This window comes from Primulina eburnea, chromosome 6, assembly GCF_022965805.1.
Source record: "Primulina eburnea isolate SZY01 chromosome 6, ASM2296580v1, whole genome shotgun sequence".
In the NCBI taxonomy this organism is placed as follows: domain Eukaryota; kingdom Viridiplantae; phylum Streptophyta; class Magnoliopsida; order Lamiales; family Gesneriaceae; genus Primulina; species Primulina eburnea.
This window is the reverse complement of record NC_133106.1, coordinates 22,888,019-22,905,746: the sequence shown is the minus strand read 5'-3', so window position 1 is coordinate 22,905,746 and position 17,728 is coordinate 22,888,019. Positions and strand designations below refer to the sequence as shown.

At 37.6% G+C, this 17,728-nt stretch overlaps 2 protein-coding genes across 2 annotated transcripts; both read left to right on the top strand.

Moving 5' to 3' along the window:
• Window positions 1–210: 210 nt before the first annotated feature.
• LOC140833904 (mitogen-activated protein kinase 15-like) lies at window positions 211–5,358 on the top strand. Its single transcript, XM_073198403.1, is given in 11 exon segments — window positions 211–696; window positions 1,573–1,981; window positions 2,114–2,241; window positions 2,386–2,445; window positions 2,566–2,641; window positions 2,644–2,714; window positions 2,806–2,961; window positions 3,039–3,250; window positions 3,951–4,052; window positions 4,176–4,336; window positions 4,835–5,358. Coding segments are annotated over 11 exon segments (1,692 nt in total). The 5' UTR covers window positions 211–672; the 3' UTR covers window positions 5,128–5,358.
• Window positions 5,359–15,961: 10,603 nt separating this feature from the next.
• Window positions 15,962–16,336, top strand: LOC140835394 (uncharacterized). The gene has a single exon (XM_073200886.1). The coding sequence runs from the start codon at window positions 15,962–15,964 to the stop codon at window positions 16,334–16,336; it is 375 nt and encodes a 124-aa protein (XP_073056987.1).
• The last annotated feature ends 1,392 nt before the right edge of the window (window positions 16,337–17,728 follow it).

The following is a 17,728-nucleotide window of genomic DNA, read 5'->3' as shown; positions in this document are numbered from 1 at the left end:
AGATTACGAACCTTAAATGTTCAAACAAAAACAAATCAATTAAATTTTCGAAAATTATATTTTAAATTTTTTATTTCAGATTATTTATTAACCAATATTATTTAAGTTAAGTTTAAAATGAATTTAATATTATTATTTTTCATATTATTATTATTATTATTATTATTATTATTATTTTATATCATTAATAATTTGTCGGATTTCCTTTTCTCCCAAAGAGGAAGCCGTACCACTACTCTCCAATTTCCCGACTTCTCTCACTCTCTCTCCAGTTCCCGACTTTCCATGTTCTTCTGGTCGCCCAATTTTTTTCCAAATATTTATATATTTTTTCCACTACAGATCATTGCCAACTATTGCGGAGACTCCCATTATCCAGCTGCGTATGCTCATTCGTAGTTCCGCTCCATAAATCCTTTTACCTCATCAATAAACAAGTCGGTAACTAAGCGAACCCACCTAAAAATTCCATTTTTACCGTAAAAAAATTCAGTTATTGGCAGTTTCTTGTGACAATCCTTGTTTACACGTGGTTTAAACTTGAAAATATCATCTGGGTTATACTTTGTTTTTGTTGCAATCTGAGGTCTCTTTGTTTTTCGATCTGAAAGAAGTAGCGTCTTGGCGGAGTATTGGTGTTGGTTTGTTTCTTAGATGCTTTGGGGCTAAAAGATGCAGCCTGATAATCGGAAAAAGGTAATAATCTTTCGGTTTCAGGCTTTCAGCTCCATGGTATTAGTACCTTGCTTAAAGTAAATAAGTTGTTGATTTATGAATGTGAGTTGGAATTCTTTCAGCCTAGATTTTCATATGTCTGGCAATTTATGGATCTTGATTTCATTTTTTTTTATAAAGATTGATTTGGATTTTCTTGATATTTGGGAGAGAATTTAGTGAGTCAAGAACTAGTGCTGGAGTCAGTATTGATTACTTTTTTGTTTTAGTTACTGATTTATTGGGTTGTCTTTGTATTTTTGGGTTTTACTTGTCTAATTTTGATTCTTCAACTTCCTTGCTTAAGATACATGGAAACAATGGCTATGGCTAGCTGTGTGTGATCCCTATTTCCAGTTATAGCGTGTTACATTTTTACTGGTTTACTAGCTTGAGATGGTTTTTTATATATTTTTTCCATTAATTTGATGCGTGATTGGGAAAAATGTTAGTTTTTTTGTCTTGTCTGGATTTCTTTTAATGAAAAGGTTTATTTGAGAAGGTTTGAACAGAGTAATGTTTTCCTTGCTGCTATTGAGAGTTCGTTAGTTGGTAAATAAAGTATTTGGTCTTATTTTGAAATCTGGTTGGTCAAATGTGATACTGACTCATGAGACACGAGGCTCGAAATTTATGCAATTTGCGGAAAACAAAAGGAAAAAAAGTATGTAAGATTTTGATTTGGGATATAAACATTATCCTTGTTTTCTCACCCATCTAAAATCTCTCTGAAGTTGTGTAAAATTTGTCCAAATGGTAGCTGAGGCAGGCATTTTTCTTCATCTAAGTTACGTTTTTTCCCTCTTCCTTTCAGTTTTGTTTCTTTTGAGACTTGAACGAAGCTTGTGTTGTTTGCAGGCATCTGTTGATGTAGATTTCTTCACGGAATATGGTGAAGGCAGCAGATATAGAATCGAGGAAGTTATTGGAAAAGGTAGCTATGGTGTTGTTTGCTCGGCATATGACACCCATCTTAGGGAAAAAGTTGCAATTAAAAAGATAAATGACATATTCGAACATGTCTCTGATGCCACACGAATTCTTAGGGAGATTAAGCTTCTTAGGCTTCTTCGTCATCCAGATATTGTGGAAATCAAGCATATTTTGCTTCCTCCTTCTAGAAGGGAATTCAAGGACATATATGTCGTTTTTGAACTAATGGAATCAGATCTCCACCAGGTTATTAAAGCCAATGATGACTTGACTCTGGAACATTACCAGTTCTTTCTATATCAGCTCCTTCGAGGCTTGAAATATATACATACAGGTAAATAGTTACTTTCATCTCTAACTATCGGCAACACTTGTCCTCTTAGGAGAAATGGAAAAAAAATTTTGCAACTAATTTGAGAAAGACTATGAATTTGTTTGGTCTAATAAATCACTTTTTTTTTTGCAGCTAACGTATTTCACCGTGATTTGAAGCCAAAAAATATTTTGGCGAATGCTGACTGCAAACTTAAGATTTGTGATTTTGGCCTTGCAAGAGTGGCCTTCAATGATACTCCTACCGCAATATTTTGGACAGTATGCAATTCTTGTTCTTTTTCCCCAGATGCTCCTTTATTCGATTTTATTCCCGGTGTCAATCTTCTGCTGTATGCATGTGAAGCTTGGTGTAACGTTAAAGAACAAAGATAAATTTAAATTTTTTCTTTAATGTTTTTATAGGATTATGTTGCCACAAGGTGGTATAGGGCACCTGAATTGTGTGGTTCTTTTTTCTCCAAGGTAGATATCTCTTTGATTGTATAATATATATAAGGTATTAATGATAAATTTGATCTTGCTACATTATTGTGCTGAAAATGGATGTGATTCCTACATATTTTTCACTGTGACATTTCACAGTATACTCCTGCAATTGACCTTTGGAGTATTGGGTGCATTTTTGCGGAACTTTTGACCGGAAAACCTCTGTTCCCTGGAAAAATGTGGTTCACCAGTTAGACCTCATGACTGATTTGTTGGGTACACCACCTTCCGAGACCATTGCAAGGGTATGTTCAGTTATTGTTATTTTTTGCTAGCATGATTCCAATATCACAACTCTGGTTGGTCATTAGTTTACTCAACCATGCCATGTGGCAGATAAGAAATGAAAAGGCTCGGAGATACTTAAGTAGCATGCGGAGGAAGAAGCCAATTCCTTTAACCCACAAATTTCCAAATGCAGACCCCCTTGCTCTTCGCTTATTAGAAAGAATGCTTGCTTTTGATCCTAAGGATAGACCTTCGGCAGAAGAGGTCCATATTTTCCTTTGATACCCATTAAAAAACCTAGTCATTTTAATTTATAGAAAGTTATTCTTGTGATGCTTCAGGCTCTAGCAGATCCATACTTCCAGAACTTGGCTAGAGTTGAGAGAGAACCTTCTTCTCAACCGGTTACTAAAATGGAGTTTGAATTTGAAAGGCGAAGAATTACCAAAGAGGATGTTAGAGAGTTGATATATCGAGAAATTCTTGAATACCACCCAAAGATGTTGAAGGAATACATAGAAGGAGCTGAACCTACTAGCTTCATGTATCCAAGGTATCTTATCTGAAATTTATAATAATTAGTTTCCGATATGCTTTTTCTGCTTCTGTACGTTTATATTTTTGTTGTTATCGGCTACGAATTACGATCATCATTATCATCAAATTTACGTGATCATCTGAAGTTATCCACATCTTTTGGGCCTGTCAATAAATTATGGAGAAAATGGCATTTTTGGTCATGTATATATGTTTCTTTGTGATTTTGGTCCTCATAGTCCTGTATCTTCTGATTTCTAACAATTTTAGTCTTTTTTCATTGGTAAAGCAAACACGCTATACATGTCAGCGCTGTGTCCGAAAAAAGCACTAGAAATGCCAAAAAAATTTGCAGATTAAAATTGAAATTTGACACATAGAAGACAAATATAGTGTATCTAAGAGGTAAACCTACAGGACCAAAAATGCAATTTAAACAATTGTTGATGGAAACTCAAGAGATTAGGAACAAAATTTGTGAAATCTAACAATCCCCTCAAACCACAAGTGCTGAATTCCAAAACTCGGTCTCTACTGTAACTTAATTTTTTTTTTTTTGGTTTACCTCTTTTGCATAGTTTTGGTTTCTGTGACTGCTTTGCTGATATTATGGTTGTTGGATTTCCGCTGATTTCTCAACTCTTTGCGAATCCAAGGTCATTGCAGTTTAATTTTTCCCTGAGTGTTCTAATATTTCATCTTATGTTCCTCAACAGTGCCGTCGACAAATTTAAGAAGCAATTTGCGTATCTTGAGGAACATTACGGAAATGGAGCTGCTGCTCCACCTGAAAGACAACATTCGTCATCTTTACCCAGGTATGAAACTTGTGAGTAATTTTGTTCTAGACTTCACAAATCTGCTCAGATTATAGGTGTGTATGTTCATTATATTTTGTATTTGCATCATATCCACCTCTGATAATAGTTGTTTGTGTACAGGCCATGTGTTTTATATTCGGAAAATTCTAATCTGAGCTCATCTGATGTTACCAACGGTCTTTCTAAATTCACCATTAAAGAAGCTGAGAAGAGTCAAGTAGACCGTACTTCTGCGCATTCTATAGTGAGATTTCCAGGTCAAGTACCTCCAAATATCCAAGGTATGTTTTGTAAATTAACTTTTGCGAGCAAAGCCCTCCCATCAGTGTGTATTGATAGTTGAGAAGCATTAATGCAAAATTCCGGTGTCATATTCCATACATGCTGTTGTCATAGTTTCTCTGATTGGAGAAACTGGTTAGACCGAACAACTGAAGTTAGTGAATTTGAGGTGGAAACATAAAATCTTTATTTGTGTCTTGCAAACACTGTCTGAATCTGTTGTTCGTGTCTTTGTATACATCTGCAAATAATGCATTTCTTGTAAAACATCGGAACAACTGCATAGAGCATAAAAGAAAAACTGTACAGAGTATACCCTTTTTTCTGAAGAATTTTGAGTCTCATTAAGGCATTACCATCGATGGATATAAACAATAGTTCACAGCACTCTAGTTTCGCATCATTTGCGAAAATATTAATTTCCTGCTGAATTACCAACACATTCTTGGCCTGACCAGCCAATGTCCTTCCACTGATTAGTGGTGCCGTCTCAGCAGGTGTAGCGGCAAGGCCTGGCAAGGTCATTGGTCCTGTAGTACGTTACAATAACTGTGGAGCAACAGCAGCAACCATAGAGGCAAATGATCAACATAAAATGGTTCGAAATCCCAGTGTCAATGCTCAATACATTGTTCCTGGCTCTTCTTACCCAAGAAAACACCCTGGCTGCAAGATCGAAAAGGGGGACGGTTGCTCAGAAGGTTCGAATGGGCTGCAGCCCAAACCTGATTTATACATGGCAAGAAAAGTTGCTGCTGCTCAAGGTGGAGTAGTAAACCATTGGTATTAACTTTGGATTCGACACTTATGCATATGGCCGAACGGTTAACCTGTGCTCAAGCTCTTTCGAGAATAGTTGAGTTGTAAATTCAACACTTGTGACAGATTTAGTCTCTACGAGTACTGTCCTGAAGGAATCGAGATATATTGACAATGTTAAAATTGGTTCTACAAATGTTATACAGTGATACTGATTCCAAGTTACTCAGATGATTTAGAAATGATCATCATTCGGTTGAAATCGTTAGTACCAATTCTATTAATGGATTCTATCCATTTTCCACGATGTTCAGTTATTGGATGGAAGGGTAAATCTGAAGAAAGACTTAAACCTGATCACAAGGAGAGGCAAACTATTCGCCTGGTTGGTTCGACCTGATCATAGACATCCTGTACTTCCTGACAGACTGTATCATATCTAGAAGCTGGCAAACAGAACTTTTAACTGGAATCTTGTTGGCTGTCAATTGTATTAACAATCACATGTATTGTTTTTAACAATATGTGATCTCAAATATGTGTTGATAACCTATCAAATTATATATATGTATTCACTACATGCGGTGCGGTTTTTTTGCTATCAGTGGCCTTGATTTGGTCTTATATTTTCTTTCTGAATGGTTATTGCAGGTTAGTATAGAAATATTTTATGCTTATACTGTATTCTGAACAAATCTCTTACCTTTTACAATCCGGAACTGGTTCAATCCAATCTGTTTAACATCCCTCGTATAGGTCGTCCTCGTTATCTTTCTGCGTTAGTCAGGTAAATCGCGTCAAACAAGCACTGTGCGACAGACTCGTCCGAGAATATATTGATAGAGATAATTGAATTCTTGACTACTGGTCAAACATTCACTTACTTCATCAACGTTGATTCGTTCGGTGAATTTTTTTCTCTGTTTTTTAGGATAATATATTATATCCCTCTAGTTTTCACTTTTTCTCAACTACGTCCCTCGTCTTTTAATTTTTTAAAAAATATCTTTGCCTTCAACTTTTCTGCTAAGGAGTAACAAAATTCTCATGTGCACTGCGGATGCGTGTCGGGGAGCCAAAATTGTAACCATGTTATTCCTATTTTTGCATAAAAAAAGTCCTAATCTCCAAATGCAGTCGTCCCCTTCATCTTAATCTCTCTTGAAGCCAGCGAGTTTGCTCCGATTTCGGTCGGGAGATGCCTAATCAGCCACGTTCGACCACTATATGTTCATTATTGTTTTTTTTATTTTTATTTTTGCAACACAGTGCGACCCACATGTTACGATTCAAGAATAATGTTTGTATGAATTTAATTTCGAAGCTGAGCTCCTCGAACACTTCTTGCCAATAGGGGTGAAAGAAGCAAGATTTTTCTCTACGTACGCATTAAACGCTCTCACTATTTCCTCCATACTCCGATACGACTGGTGGCAAGCACTGCTAAATTTGTTAATTGAATATGCGTCTCTTCCCAACTGCCAAAAACACTCCGAAGAAAACATATATCTTTCCCTATATTATAATAGAAAATCCAAAATATATGTATGTATAAAATACATTGAATCGATATAAAAATAAAGCTCATCATTTTAACAAACTAACATGAAGGGGGCTACGAGCCCTCTCCCGTTGTTGTTCCCGGACCACCCATACCTTCTTTCCCCTTCGGCCGGCCCGGTGAGATCATCTTTCTCGAACGAAGTGAAAGTGATAGGAAGAGAAGACGGCTGGCAGGAGATCTCGATTCATAAAACCCCCTTTACTAGTAAGGGGATGTTAGAATAAGCATACATGGAAGCCATGGATGAACTTCAACCTCCAGAGGTTATCGAAATCAATTATTCATTGAAGGAAAAATATCTCAAGTCTCTTTACAGAGAGTTCAAACTAATATTTATACATGATGTATTTGACATTCTAACTAACTCGACAACTATGACAGCTAATAACTATGACAGCTAACAACCAATCATCAATTTATTTAACACACCCCCTCAAGCTTGTAAGATGTTCAACATGTCAAGCTTGGATAGGAGATGATGATGTTGATCTGTCCCCAAAGCCTTGGTGAATAGGTCGGCCGGCTGCTGTCGAGTATGGATATGAGAAGTGGCAAGTATTTGAGAACGAATTTTTTCACGCACGAAATGACAATCTATTTCGATGTGCTTCGTGCGTTCATGATAGAGCGGATTTGCTGCAATGTGTATAGCTGCCTGGTTGTCACAAAAGAGCGGAGTGGGAAAAGCAAAAATCAGGCCCATGTCTGCTAGAAGACTTCGAATCCAAGTGACTTCACATGCTGTGGTAGCCATGGAACGATATTCAGCCTCGACGGATGAGCGAGAAACAGTGTTTTGCTTTTTTGTTTTCCAGGAGATCACCGAAGAGCCAAGTTTGATTACATATCCAGTTAAAGACTTCCTACTCATTGGACAAGAACCCCAATCGGAATCACAGTAAGCAGAAAGTTGCAGATCACTGGAAGCAGACAAGAAAATGCCCAGAGCTGGACTACCCTTGAGATATCCAAGAACGCGAAGAGCTGCATTCATATGTGATTGTTTTGGAGTTTGCATGAATTGACTAAGAGACTGAACGGAAAAACATATGTCTGGGCGAGTAATCGTGAGATAAATCAGGCGTCCAACTAATCGTTGATAGGATGTAGGATCGGACAACAAAGGATCAGAATCAGCAGTCTTGGTGAGCTGATCATATTCAACAGTAGTGAGTTTTAAATGTTGTTCCATAGGAGTAGGATAAGGCTTGCAACCGGTCGTTCCTGTATCGGATAACAACTCCAGCACATATTTACGCTGGTTCAAACAAATACCAGCCTTTGACCGAGCAACCTCAATCCCCAAGAAGTATTTCAAGGGTCCAAGATCCTTAATGTCAAGATGTGCATGCAAATATTCTTTGAGAGCAGTGATTGCAAGAGGATCATCACCCGTGATGACAATGTCATCAACATAAAGAAGAAGTAATGTGATTGAAGTACCTTGTCGCTTGTAAAACAGAGAGTGATCATGAAGAGATTGTAAATATCCAGCATGCTGCATAATGTGACAGAATTTTAAATTCCATTGGCGTGAGGCTTGCTTCAAGCCATATAAGGATTTAAGGAGTTTGCAAGCATGATTGGGCTTATGTCGTTCAAACCCTTGAGGAATAGACATGTAGATCTCCTCATGTAAATCTCCTTGGAGGAAGGCATTGGTTACATCCATTTGATGTAAGGACCAATTTCTTGCTGCAGCCACAGCTAAGACACATCGAACTGTGACTATCTTCGCAACCGGTGAGAACGTGTCAAGATAATCAATGCCAAATTGTTGGGTGTAACCTTTGGCTACGAGACGGGCTTTGAATCTATCAATGCTGCCATCTGCCTTGTGCTTGATTTTGTATACCCATTTGCAACCTATGGTCTTTTTTCCCGGAGGCAGAGGAACAATTACCCAAGTGTGGTTAGCTTCAAGAGCAGAAATCTCAGCTTCCATGGCTGCACGCCATGCTGGATCAGAGGCTGCTGCAGAATAACTAGTGGGTGATGTTGCTTGAGAAATACAAGCCAAGAAAGACCGGTGGGAAGAGGATATATTATTGTAAGATATATGATCAAGAAGACTATATGGTGTAGAGGAAATGTTGGAGCATACATAGTCTTTAGTCCATTGGGGAGGACGATGTAATCTGGGAGGTCGAGGTGTGGTAGATATAGAAGCTGGAGATACTTCCACCGTGGGGTTAGATGCAGCAGTAGAACTTATGGGAACAAAATCGAGGGAAGGAAAATCATCAGTATCTAGTGTTGAGGGTGAGGGAAAAGGGTTAGAATCACGAATGTGAGAAGAAAAAGGAAAGATGTCTTCATGAAAGACAACATCCGAGAGACAATGAATTCTTGACTGAACAAGTCAAGGAGTTTGAAACCTTTCTGGTTTGCTGGATATCCAAGAAACACATATGGTTTAGCTCGAACATCAAATTTGTGACTGGGTTTGAGATTGGAGGCATAGCATAAACAACCAAAAACCTTTAAGTGCAAGTAGTTAGGTGGTTTTTTGAATAGACATTCGAATGGAGTTTTGTTGGAAAGCAAAGGAGTTGGTGTTCTATTAATTAAATAAGCTGCGTGGAGAACACAATCACCCCAATATGAATCAGGGATGGAACCCTGAAATTTTATGGCTCGAGCAATATTAAGTATGTGTCTGTGTTTACGCTCGACTAAACCATTTTGCTGTGGGGTGTAAGGGCAGGAGCTTTGATGAATTATCCCCATGGAAGAGAAATATGCTCGGCATTCGGTACTGAAGAATTCATGAGCATTGTCAGTTCGAATGTATTTGATGGGTTTATTGAAATGATTCGAAGCAAAGGCAAAGAATTGTTTAAGTATGTGCAAGGTGTCTGATTTAAAATGCATAAGAAAAACCCAAGTGCTTCTTGAAAAATCATCCACCACAGTAAGGAAGTACTTGAAACCATCATGGGTTGGATGTCTATAGGGACCCCATATATCGATGTGTAAGAGGTGAAAAGCATGAAGAGATGAAGAGCTAGCTTTTGCGGGAAATACATTTCTGGTTTGTTTAGACATAGGGCATATTGTGCAATGATGTGTAAGAGATTTTTGTTTAATAAAGGGCAAGAATTGTAAACGAGACACAGATAAGTGACCAAATCTTTTATGCCATATATCTATATCAAGGTCATTACAATGAGAAAGGTTACAAGTATTTGAAGAAAGGACCGTTGTAGCAGATTTGTGTTTGGTGGCTGGGGTAGATGAAGAGGACACCACGGCAGGAAAAAACTGATGAAGATAGTATAATCCATGCTTTTGTCTACCAATCCCCATGATCCTCCCAGTCAAAAGGTCCTGAAAAAGACAAAAATGTGGATAGAAGCTAATGGAACATCGATGGTCTTTGGTGAATTGGGAAATTGATAGGAGATTGAAGTCGAAATCTGGTACATGTAGGACACGGTGTAATGTACAAGACGGGGCAATATTGATTGAGCCGATAGAAAAAGCTTGAGTAATATTACCATTTGGCAGCCTAACAGATCCAGTAGCGGAGTCACATGGTTGCGAATTTTTCATGCCATTAGAAGAACATGTAATGTGGGCATTTGCTCCACTGTCTAAAATCCATTCATTAGTATCATTGACAGTCATCAAACTTGTAAAATTACCTGCAAGATTAGTTGAGACTTTGTTATCCTCTTGTGATGTATGAACTGAGTTCTGATCCAGAAGTTTCAATATTTGCTGGTATTGAACATCAGTGAAATGTCTAGGCAATGCATTATCCAATCGTGCTTCCTCTTGTGCAGGGGAAGACTGAAAAATTGACTTTTCAAAGGAAGAATGAGCAGCAACTTTAGGAGAGGAATAATACTGCTTAAATCCTTTTGTTTGAGGAAATCTTTTATGGAGCTTGTGGCCCGGAGGATAACCAATCAAACGAAAACAATTCTCCTTGGCATGACCTAGTACATTGCAATTTTCACACTTCATTGAATCATGTTTCTTAGTGGATGAAGAGTAAAATACGGCTGTTGGAATGTCAACTACAGGTTGAGAGGACAGCACATGGCGAGCTGATTCCTCATGGCTAATAATTGAGTAAGCTTGATTGACAGAAGGCAATGGATTCATCATTAGGATTTGACTCCTAATGTGCCCATAACTATCATTTAATCCCATAAGAAATTGAAGGAGACGCATTTGTTGTTCATGATCAATGTACGCTTTAGCACTAGCACACTCACAAGAAGGAAGTGTTACCAAAGATGTAAACTCGTCCCATAGTCTCTTCAACGTTGAAAAATATACAGAGACAGAGGAAGATCCTTGAGTGAGATGAGCAATGTCTCGGTGAATAGAGAATATTCGAGATCCACAAATCTTATCAAACCGTTCCTTCAAATCTCCCCAAACTTTAGAGGCGTCATTGCAATAGATAATACCACTGAAGATCTCTTTGGAAACAGAATTCATAATCCAGGAAAGAACAATTGCGTTGCACCGTTCCCATTGATGCAGAGTCGGGTGCGCGATTGCTGGACGAGTACATGATCCATTGATGAAACCTAATTTGTTCTTCGCTTGCAGAGAAATCAACATTGCTCGACTCCAGACATTGTAATTCTCCGTGCCAATGAGTGGATCCTGAACCAGAGAGATCCCCGGAGCATCCGAGGGATGTAGATAAAGCGGATCACTAAATCCAAATGTAGCAGTGTGATTTGCCATGAAGATCGAAGATCGATATGCGGTTAGATGCGGAAGCAATGCTCTGATACCATGTTAGAATAAGCATACATGGAAGCCATGGATGAACTTCAACCTCCAGAGGTTATCGAAATCAATTATTCATTGAAGGAAAAATATCTCAAGTCTCTTTACAGAGAGTTCAAACTAATATTTATACATGATGTATTTGACATTCTAACTAACTCGACAACTATGACAGCTAATAACTATGACAGCTAACAACCAATCATCAATTTATTTAAAAGGGGAAAACGAAAGCGTCCTGCCAGTTCGCTAAGTAGACTCACTCTAGCGAGGGGAAACAAAGGCTGGAACTCTTCCCGCCAAAAACAAGGGACCTACTTCGAGTTTGCAGGATTAAAATCTTCGGATTTTGCCGACCTGTTTGAGTTCATATAAAAGTAAAAACACTAGATGGGAGGGATCATGAATATCCACAATTGCGTAAAATAATGTATCGAAAAACTTCAATATTGTACTGAAAGTTTTGATTGGAAAAAATTGCACGAGGACTGGAAATTGATTGGAAAAATTAATTTTGGACAATTGTATTAAAAATAATCAACTCATGTTGCTAACAATAACAAATAAATAATTTAATTAATGCAATACAACATAATATGAATTTCCAACCATAATATGCAATTATCCTTACATATAAACATGACTATCATGCACTTACAGTGGTTGAACTAGGCTTATGGGGGTGTCTCCTTGAGTGATATAGGAGCAAAATCGCCAACTTTGAGAGATTGATTGAAATTAGGACGAAAGAGATACTTGAATTTGGGGATAAATGTTAGAGTAGATGTCCTGCAAGCCAACTGTTGGCTAGGGATTTTATTGACTCAAGTGTAATAAACAATCTTTATTTTAATATAATTCATTATTTCATGGTTTGTTATTTCTTTATCTGTATACCCATGTTATCAAACATAGATAAAGACCTTGATTATACTTTAATACAAATGAATCGTAATTCGATGTTGAAACTCGTTTGTAAATACTGTATGATCTAAATTCGTTCCTAGTCGATTCAGCCGCCTAAAACATGGATAAAGGTCGCTTGAGCTCGAGACTAGCATATGTGATGTTGTGTACTGCGTTTCTTAGTAAGGGCATAGAGATGTCCAAACATGCAGATGGGTAGTCATATGATGATTATACCGAACAACCCTCCCTCGGACTTTCCAAGTGGTTATCATTCATCGAGAGGATAAATCCGTGATTATGATTGTACACCATTAGTCCTTACGACCCGAGATAACACTGAGGCTCTATATGCTAGGGTTGTGCTTTGACTCGTTTACCGGCTCCAGGAGAGTCATCAGGTGGCGAGGTTGGGTACAGTTGCGACACATATAGGAATTCACCGCTCACCTACGAGTGTGGATATCCTATGTGATCTAATGAAATAATAGTGCATGAAATCTCTGACCAGAGTACGAGACGTACGTTGGAGAAAGAGTTCTCTAAATAGTACACGCGATGTCACTATTATAGTTATCACATAGTTATCGAATTAATATGCAACCCTCGATGAACCAATGGTTGCAGATTCGATCGGGATATATGAGATGAAGGGACCGTACTGTACGTTAATCATAATCGACTGGTTCTTGCAGGCACTATCAGTGATAACTAGGGGATCATGGGGCGATGCTACTAGACGCTCTTACCATGATCCGATGGGTGCTATCAGAAATGAGTTCTGACATTCTTGATCAAGGTGTTGATGAAAAGAATGGGGCTAACTAGGGTAAGCCCGAATAAAGGATTATGTCATGAATTACAAAGAGTTGTGGACCCACGGCTAGCTGTATCCCTGAACTATTGAGGGTCACACAAGTACTGGATTGTTTGTTCCTGTTGAGAGAATAAATTCAAAAGTTGAATTTATATTATATAGTAAATTCAAGGAGTTGAATTTATGAAAATTAAATTTTAAGAAAATAAATTTAAGGAGTTGAATTTATAAAATTTGAGAATTTAATTTATTAAACTCAATTGTTGGGTTTATTAAATATAAAATGTTGGAGATGATAAAAATTCAAAGAGTTGAATTTATAATTTAAATAATAAATTCAAAATTTGAATTTATAATGTATTTAATTTATTAAGCTCAAAAGTTGAGTTGATTAATTAATAAATTAAATATGGTGGATAATATGTTTAATGGGCTTGTAGAGGAACAAGTCCACCATATTAAATAATTAAAGTTTTAATGGACTTTGATTAAATTAATTAAACTAGTTGGACTAGCTCAATTAATTAAATCAAGCCCGTTAATATTAATTATGTAATTAGGTTATTATTTTATTATAAATAATACATACCAACCACTAAACCTAGCCACCAAAAACAAAATTTCGTGAGCCTCCACTCACAATTTGAAAAGAAAAAAATCGGCCACCTCTTGAATTGTTTTTAGGGTTTGAGCCGTCTCTCATAATTTTCTCTCCTACGTAAAATCTCTTTCACATTCTCTAGTGCAATTTGAGAGAGGAACATACTATCTAGTTGTAGACTTGATAGAAGGATTTCTTTGAAGAAAGTTCGTAGGGAATCATCAAGAGCCAGATCTGTTATACCGGATCGGTTGGTGTCCAAGTGAATTAAATTCACAAAGGTATAATTTCTGACATCCTATGTATGTTTAATTTGTTAAATCATACGAGCGCCTAAAGCAATATTATTTTGTTTTTCAAAATAGAATAAAAAAAATTAAATCTTCCGCTTCGTTTAGGCGTGTAGAAAACCAGATCCAACAGTGGTATCAGAGCCAGGTTTTCTGAATCGTATGATTTAAATTATATTGAATAATTTATTTCTAACCACACAAGAAAATTTTCAGAAAAATTGATGCACCATAAAAAAAATATTTTTTTTCGAAAAAAAAAATCGCATCTGCCCGGAACTGTTCCGGGCAGACCCGCACGCACGGAAATGCGCACAGGGCAGCGCGCAGCGTCCAGCGCGCGGCGCAGCGTGCGGAGTGTCCGCACGCCGCGCGCTGCCCTGCGCAGCGCCGCGCGCGCCTGTGCGCGCCTGCGCGCATAGGAATACCGCCACTGCCTGAAACGTTGGGCAGCGGGGGCGACTGCCCGGGATCATCTCGGGAAGCGTTCTGATTGGTGGGCTTGAATTGTTTGGGCCAATGGTGCAATTTTTTGATTTTTCAAAATTTTGGGTAAAATTGATATTTTTGAAAAAATGTTCAATTTTTATTTTGGAAAATTAATAATTTTCTTGTAAAATAAATAATTAGAATATGATTTTAATTATTTATGGTAAAACTGAGTTTTTACAAGAAATCAATTATTATTGATTTAATTTAAAATTAAATAAAGAGTTTATTTAATTTATTAAATTTTTAATAATTGTGGTGGTTAGTGATAAATTATTAGATATATGATTTATCAATTAATGAAATTTTTTAATTAAATTGATGTTAATATTTGATATTAAATGCATGAAGGATGATCGAGAGCCTTGACCAATGTGTTAGGTGTATGTTAGGATATTTTACTGTTTTATTCGTTTTTTAATATTTGATATTATTAAAGTGGGTCTGGTTTATGGCCCGTTCCCACCTCATGAGATGTATTCCTTATGTGCCATGGCTATTTAAATGTAATATTAGAAATAGTGGGAGATCAAGACTGGAAGATGGTGGGCCCGATGATCAAGATGAAGACATGTAAAATATTGGAAGCTCTTGTAATAGTTGCATTTGCATCCCTGCATTCACCTAGGTTTGGACCTGGATCCATGTATGGCTCACATGGATCTAATAGTTTTGGCAATCGATCATCCTTATTTATTGTTGAATGTCATATTATGATATATGTGATATATAGTAGTATGCATGTATGTATATTATTATATAATATAGTTGCATGAATTCGGCAAACATACAAACTCGTGGCACGCGATTTTTAAATTAAAATGATGAGACCATTTTAAAATTAAAATCCCTCATTTTGAATAAGATTCAAAATTTATATCAAACCGAAAAAGTAAAAATTAAAGGAGTTTAATTTTTCCTTGCCTTCCATCAACCGTGGTTGCATGTTGATCGCTACCCGCGGACAGTGTCTGGCTCATATTATCGGGGACGTCTGTACGCCGGAAAGCTGTGACTTCCACCGGACATATGATGTGAATTGAGTGGAACTCCCATGACTTCGGCTCATATTATTGGGGAAACTCATGGCGACCGTCTGCTACAATTCAATATTGATGGGTTGGTTTGACACGTAAAAATAAACGGCATCATATTATTGGGTCTTATTAAACGTGAGGCACAACACGTGGAGGTTGCATAGGGATGCAATTGGACTCTACCTTTCAGAAATTATAATTGGCTGATATTATTCGGGATTATAATTGGCTAATTGGACTCTACGTGCCTACTAAGTAAATACGATTTCCCTTTTTCATCAGAGGGTGGTGAAAATGTCAAAATAGTGGGAGGGTAATTTATAAAATGAAATCCATATTTTATATCTTAGAATTATTTTAAAATTATCAGTAACCTTTATCTGTTTTCATTTTCAGTATATTTACGATGTTTACTCGTAACCCGCTTTCAGTCATTCTCGATCAAAACAAATTGACTGGCCCTAACTATCATGACTGGTTTCGAAACTTAAAGATTGTTCTGAACTCTGAAAAGATTGCGTATGTGCTTGATAAGAAGCCACCTAAGGAGGCGGCTCCTAATATCAGTAGGACTGAATTAGCTAAGCTTGAGATACATTGGGATCATGATCTCCAAGCTAAGAGCTACATGTTGGCTTCTATGTCGAATGAACTTCAGAGGAGGTTCGAGGAGGCGGTGAATGCTGCTGACATTCACCTTCATCTGAAAGAATTGTATGCTGTACAAACTCGTTCAGAAAGACATGCGACTGTTAAAGAACTCATGACTAGACGCTTGTGAGAGGGGACTTCGGTCCATGAGCATGGTGTTAGGATGATTGGGCTCATCGAGAAGTTGGTGGGACTCGATTTGGTTATACCTACTGAGCTCTCGACTGATATTCTCTTGCTGTCTTTGCCTGTCTCGTTCGATGGATTTGTGGTTAATTTAATATGAACAAGCTTGAGGCCACCCTTGAAGAGTTGGTCAATATGTTTACTAATTATGAGGCCACAGTTAAAAAGGAAAAGCCTGTTCTTCTAGTGGGTTCTTCGTATAGTACGAAAAAGGGAGCCCCAAATAAAGGCAAGAAGCGTTATGCCCCTCCAAAGAAGAACAAGCCCAACAAAAAGCCATACAAGAAAGCAAATCCGGGGCCCACAAAGCCTGACAAGTCAGAGCATGTCTGTTTCCACTGCAAAAAGCCTGGACATTGGAGGCGTAATTGCGAGGATTATCTAGCCCAGAAGCGTGCTGGCCATGGTATGTTTTATATTGAAGTTAATGTTTCTATTAATTCCTCTTCTTGGGTATTGGATACCGGATGTGGTTCTCATCTATGCAATGATTTGCAGGTGATGGGAAGAAGCAAGAGGCTTAGAGATGGTGAGACCTTTCTAAGACTAGGAAATGGAGCAAGAGTTGCTGCCACTGCCATTGGAGACGTTACTTTAATTTTGGACAATAATTTTAAGTTGTTTTTGAGAGACGTTTTATTTGTTCCTGAATTGGTTAAAAACATTATTTCTATTTCTATGCTTGATAGGGATGGTTATTCTCGTGTTTTTGCTAAAGGTGTTTGCAATTTATACAAGAATGAATGTTTGATTGGAACTGGAGAATTAACGAACGATCTCTATAACTTAAAATTGAAAGATATTCCATTAAAAAATGTCCAAGCGCATACAAAAAGAACAACAAACAAAAGAAAAATGGAAGATCCAAATCCTGCACAAATATGGCACGCTAGACTAGGTCATATTTCTCAAAGAAGGATGCACAAGCTAGTGGGAGAAGGCATGTTTGATTTGTCAGACATAAATTCTCTACCAACTTGTGAGTCCTGTCTAAAAGGAAAAATGACTAAAACTCCATTCAATGGAAACGTGGAAAGTGCACATGGTCTACTGGATTTGATCCACACGGACGTTTGTGGCCCGCTAAGAATTTGTTCATGGTCTATGGGGGTGGAGAATTAAAATTGGAAGGCTATACTGATTCTAGCTTCCAATGTGATGTAGATGATTCGAAATCGACCTCTGGTTTTGTATTCATGCTTAATGGTGCGGCTGTCTCTTGGAAAAGTTCCAAGCAAGACACCGTTGCAGATTCCACCACTGAAGCTGAGTACATTGCTGCATCTGCTGCAGCGAAAGAGGCAGTTTGGATGAGGAATTTTGTCCAAGAGTTGGA

What these genes read in the sequence shown, in the direction of transcription:
- LOC140835394 (XM_073200886.1), top strand. Translation starts at nt 15,962, where the DNA reads ATGTTTACTCGTAACCCGCTTTCAGTCATTCTCGATCAAAACAAATTG.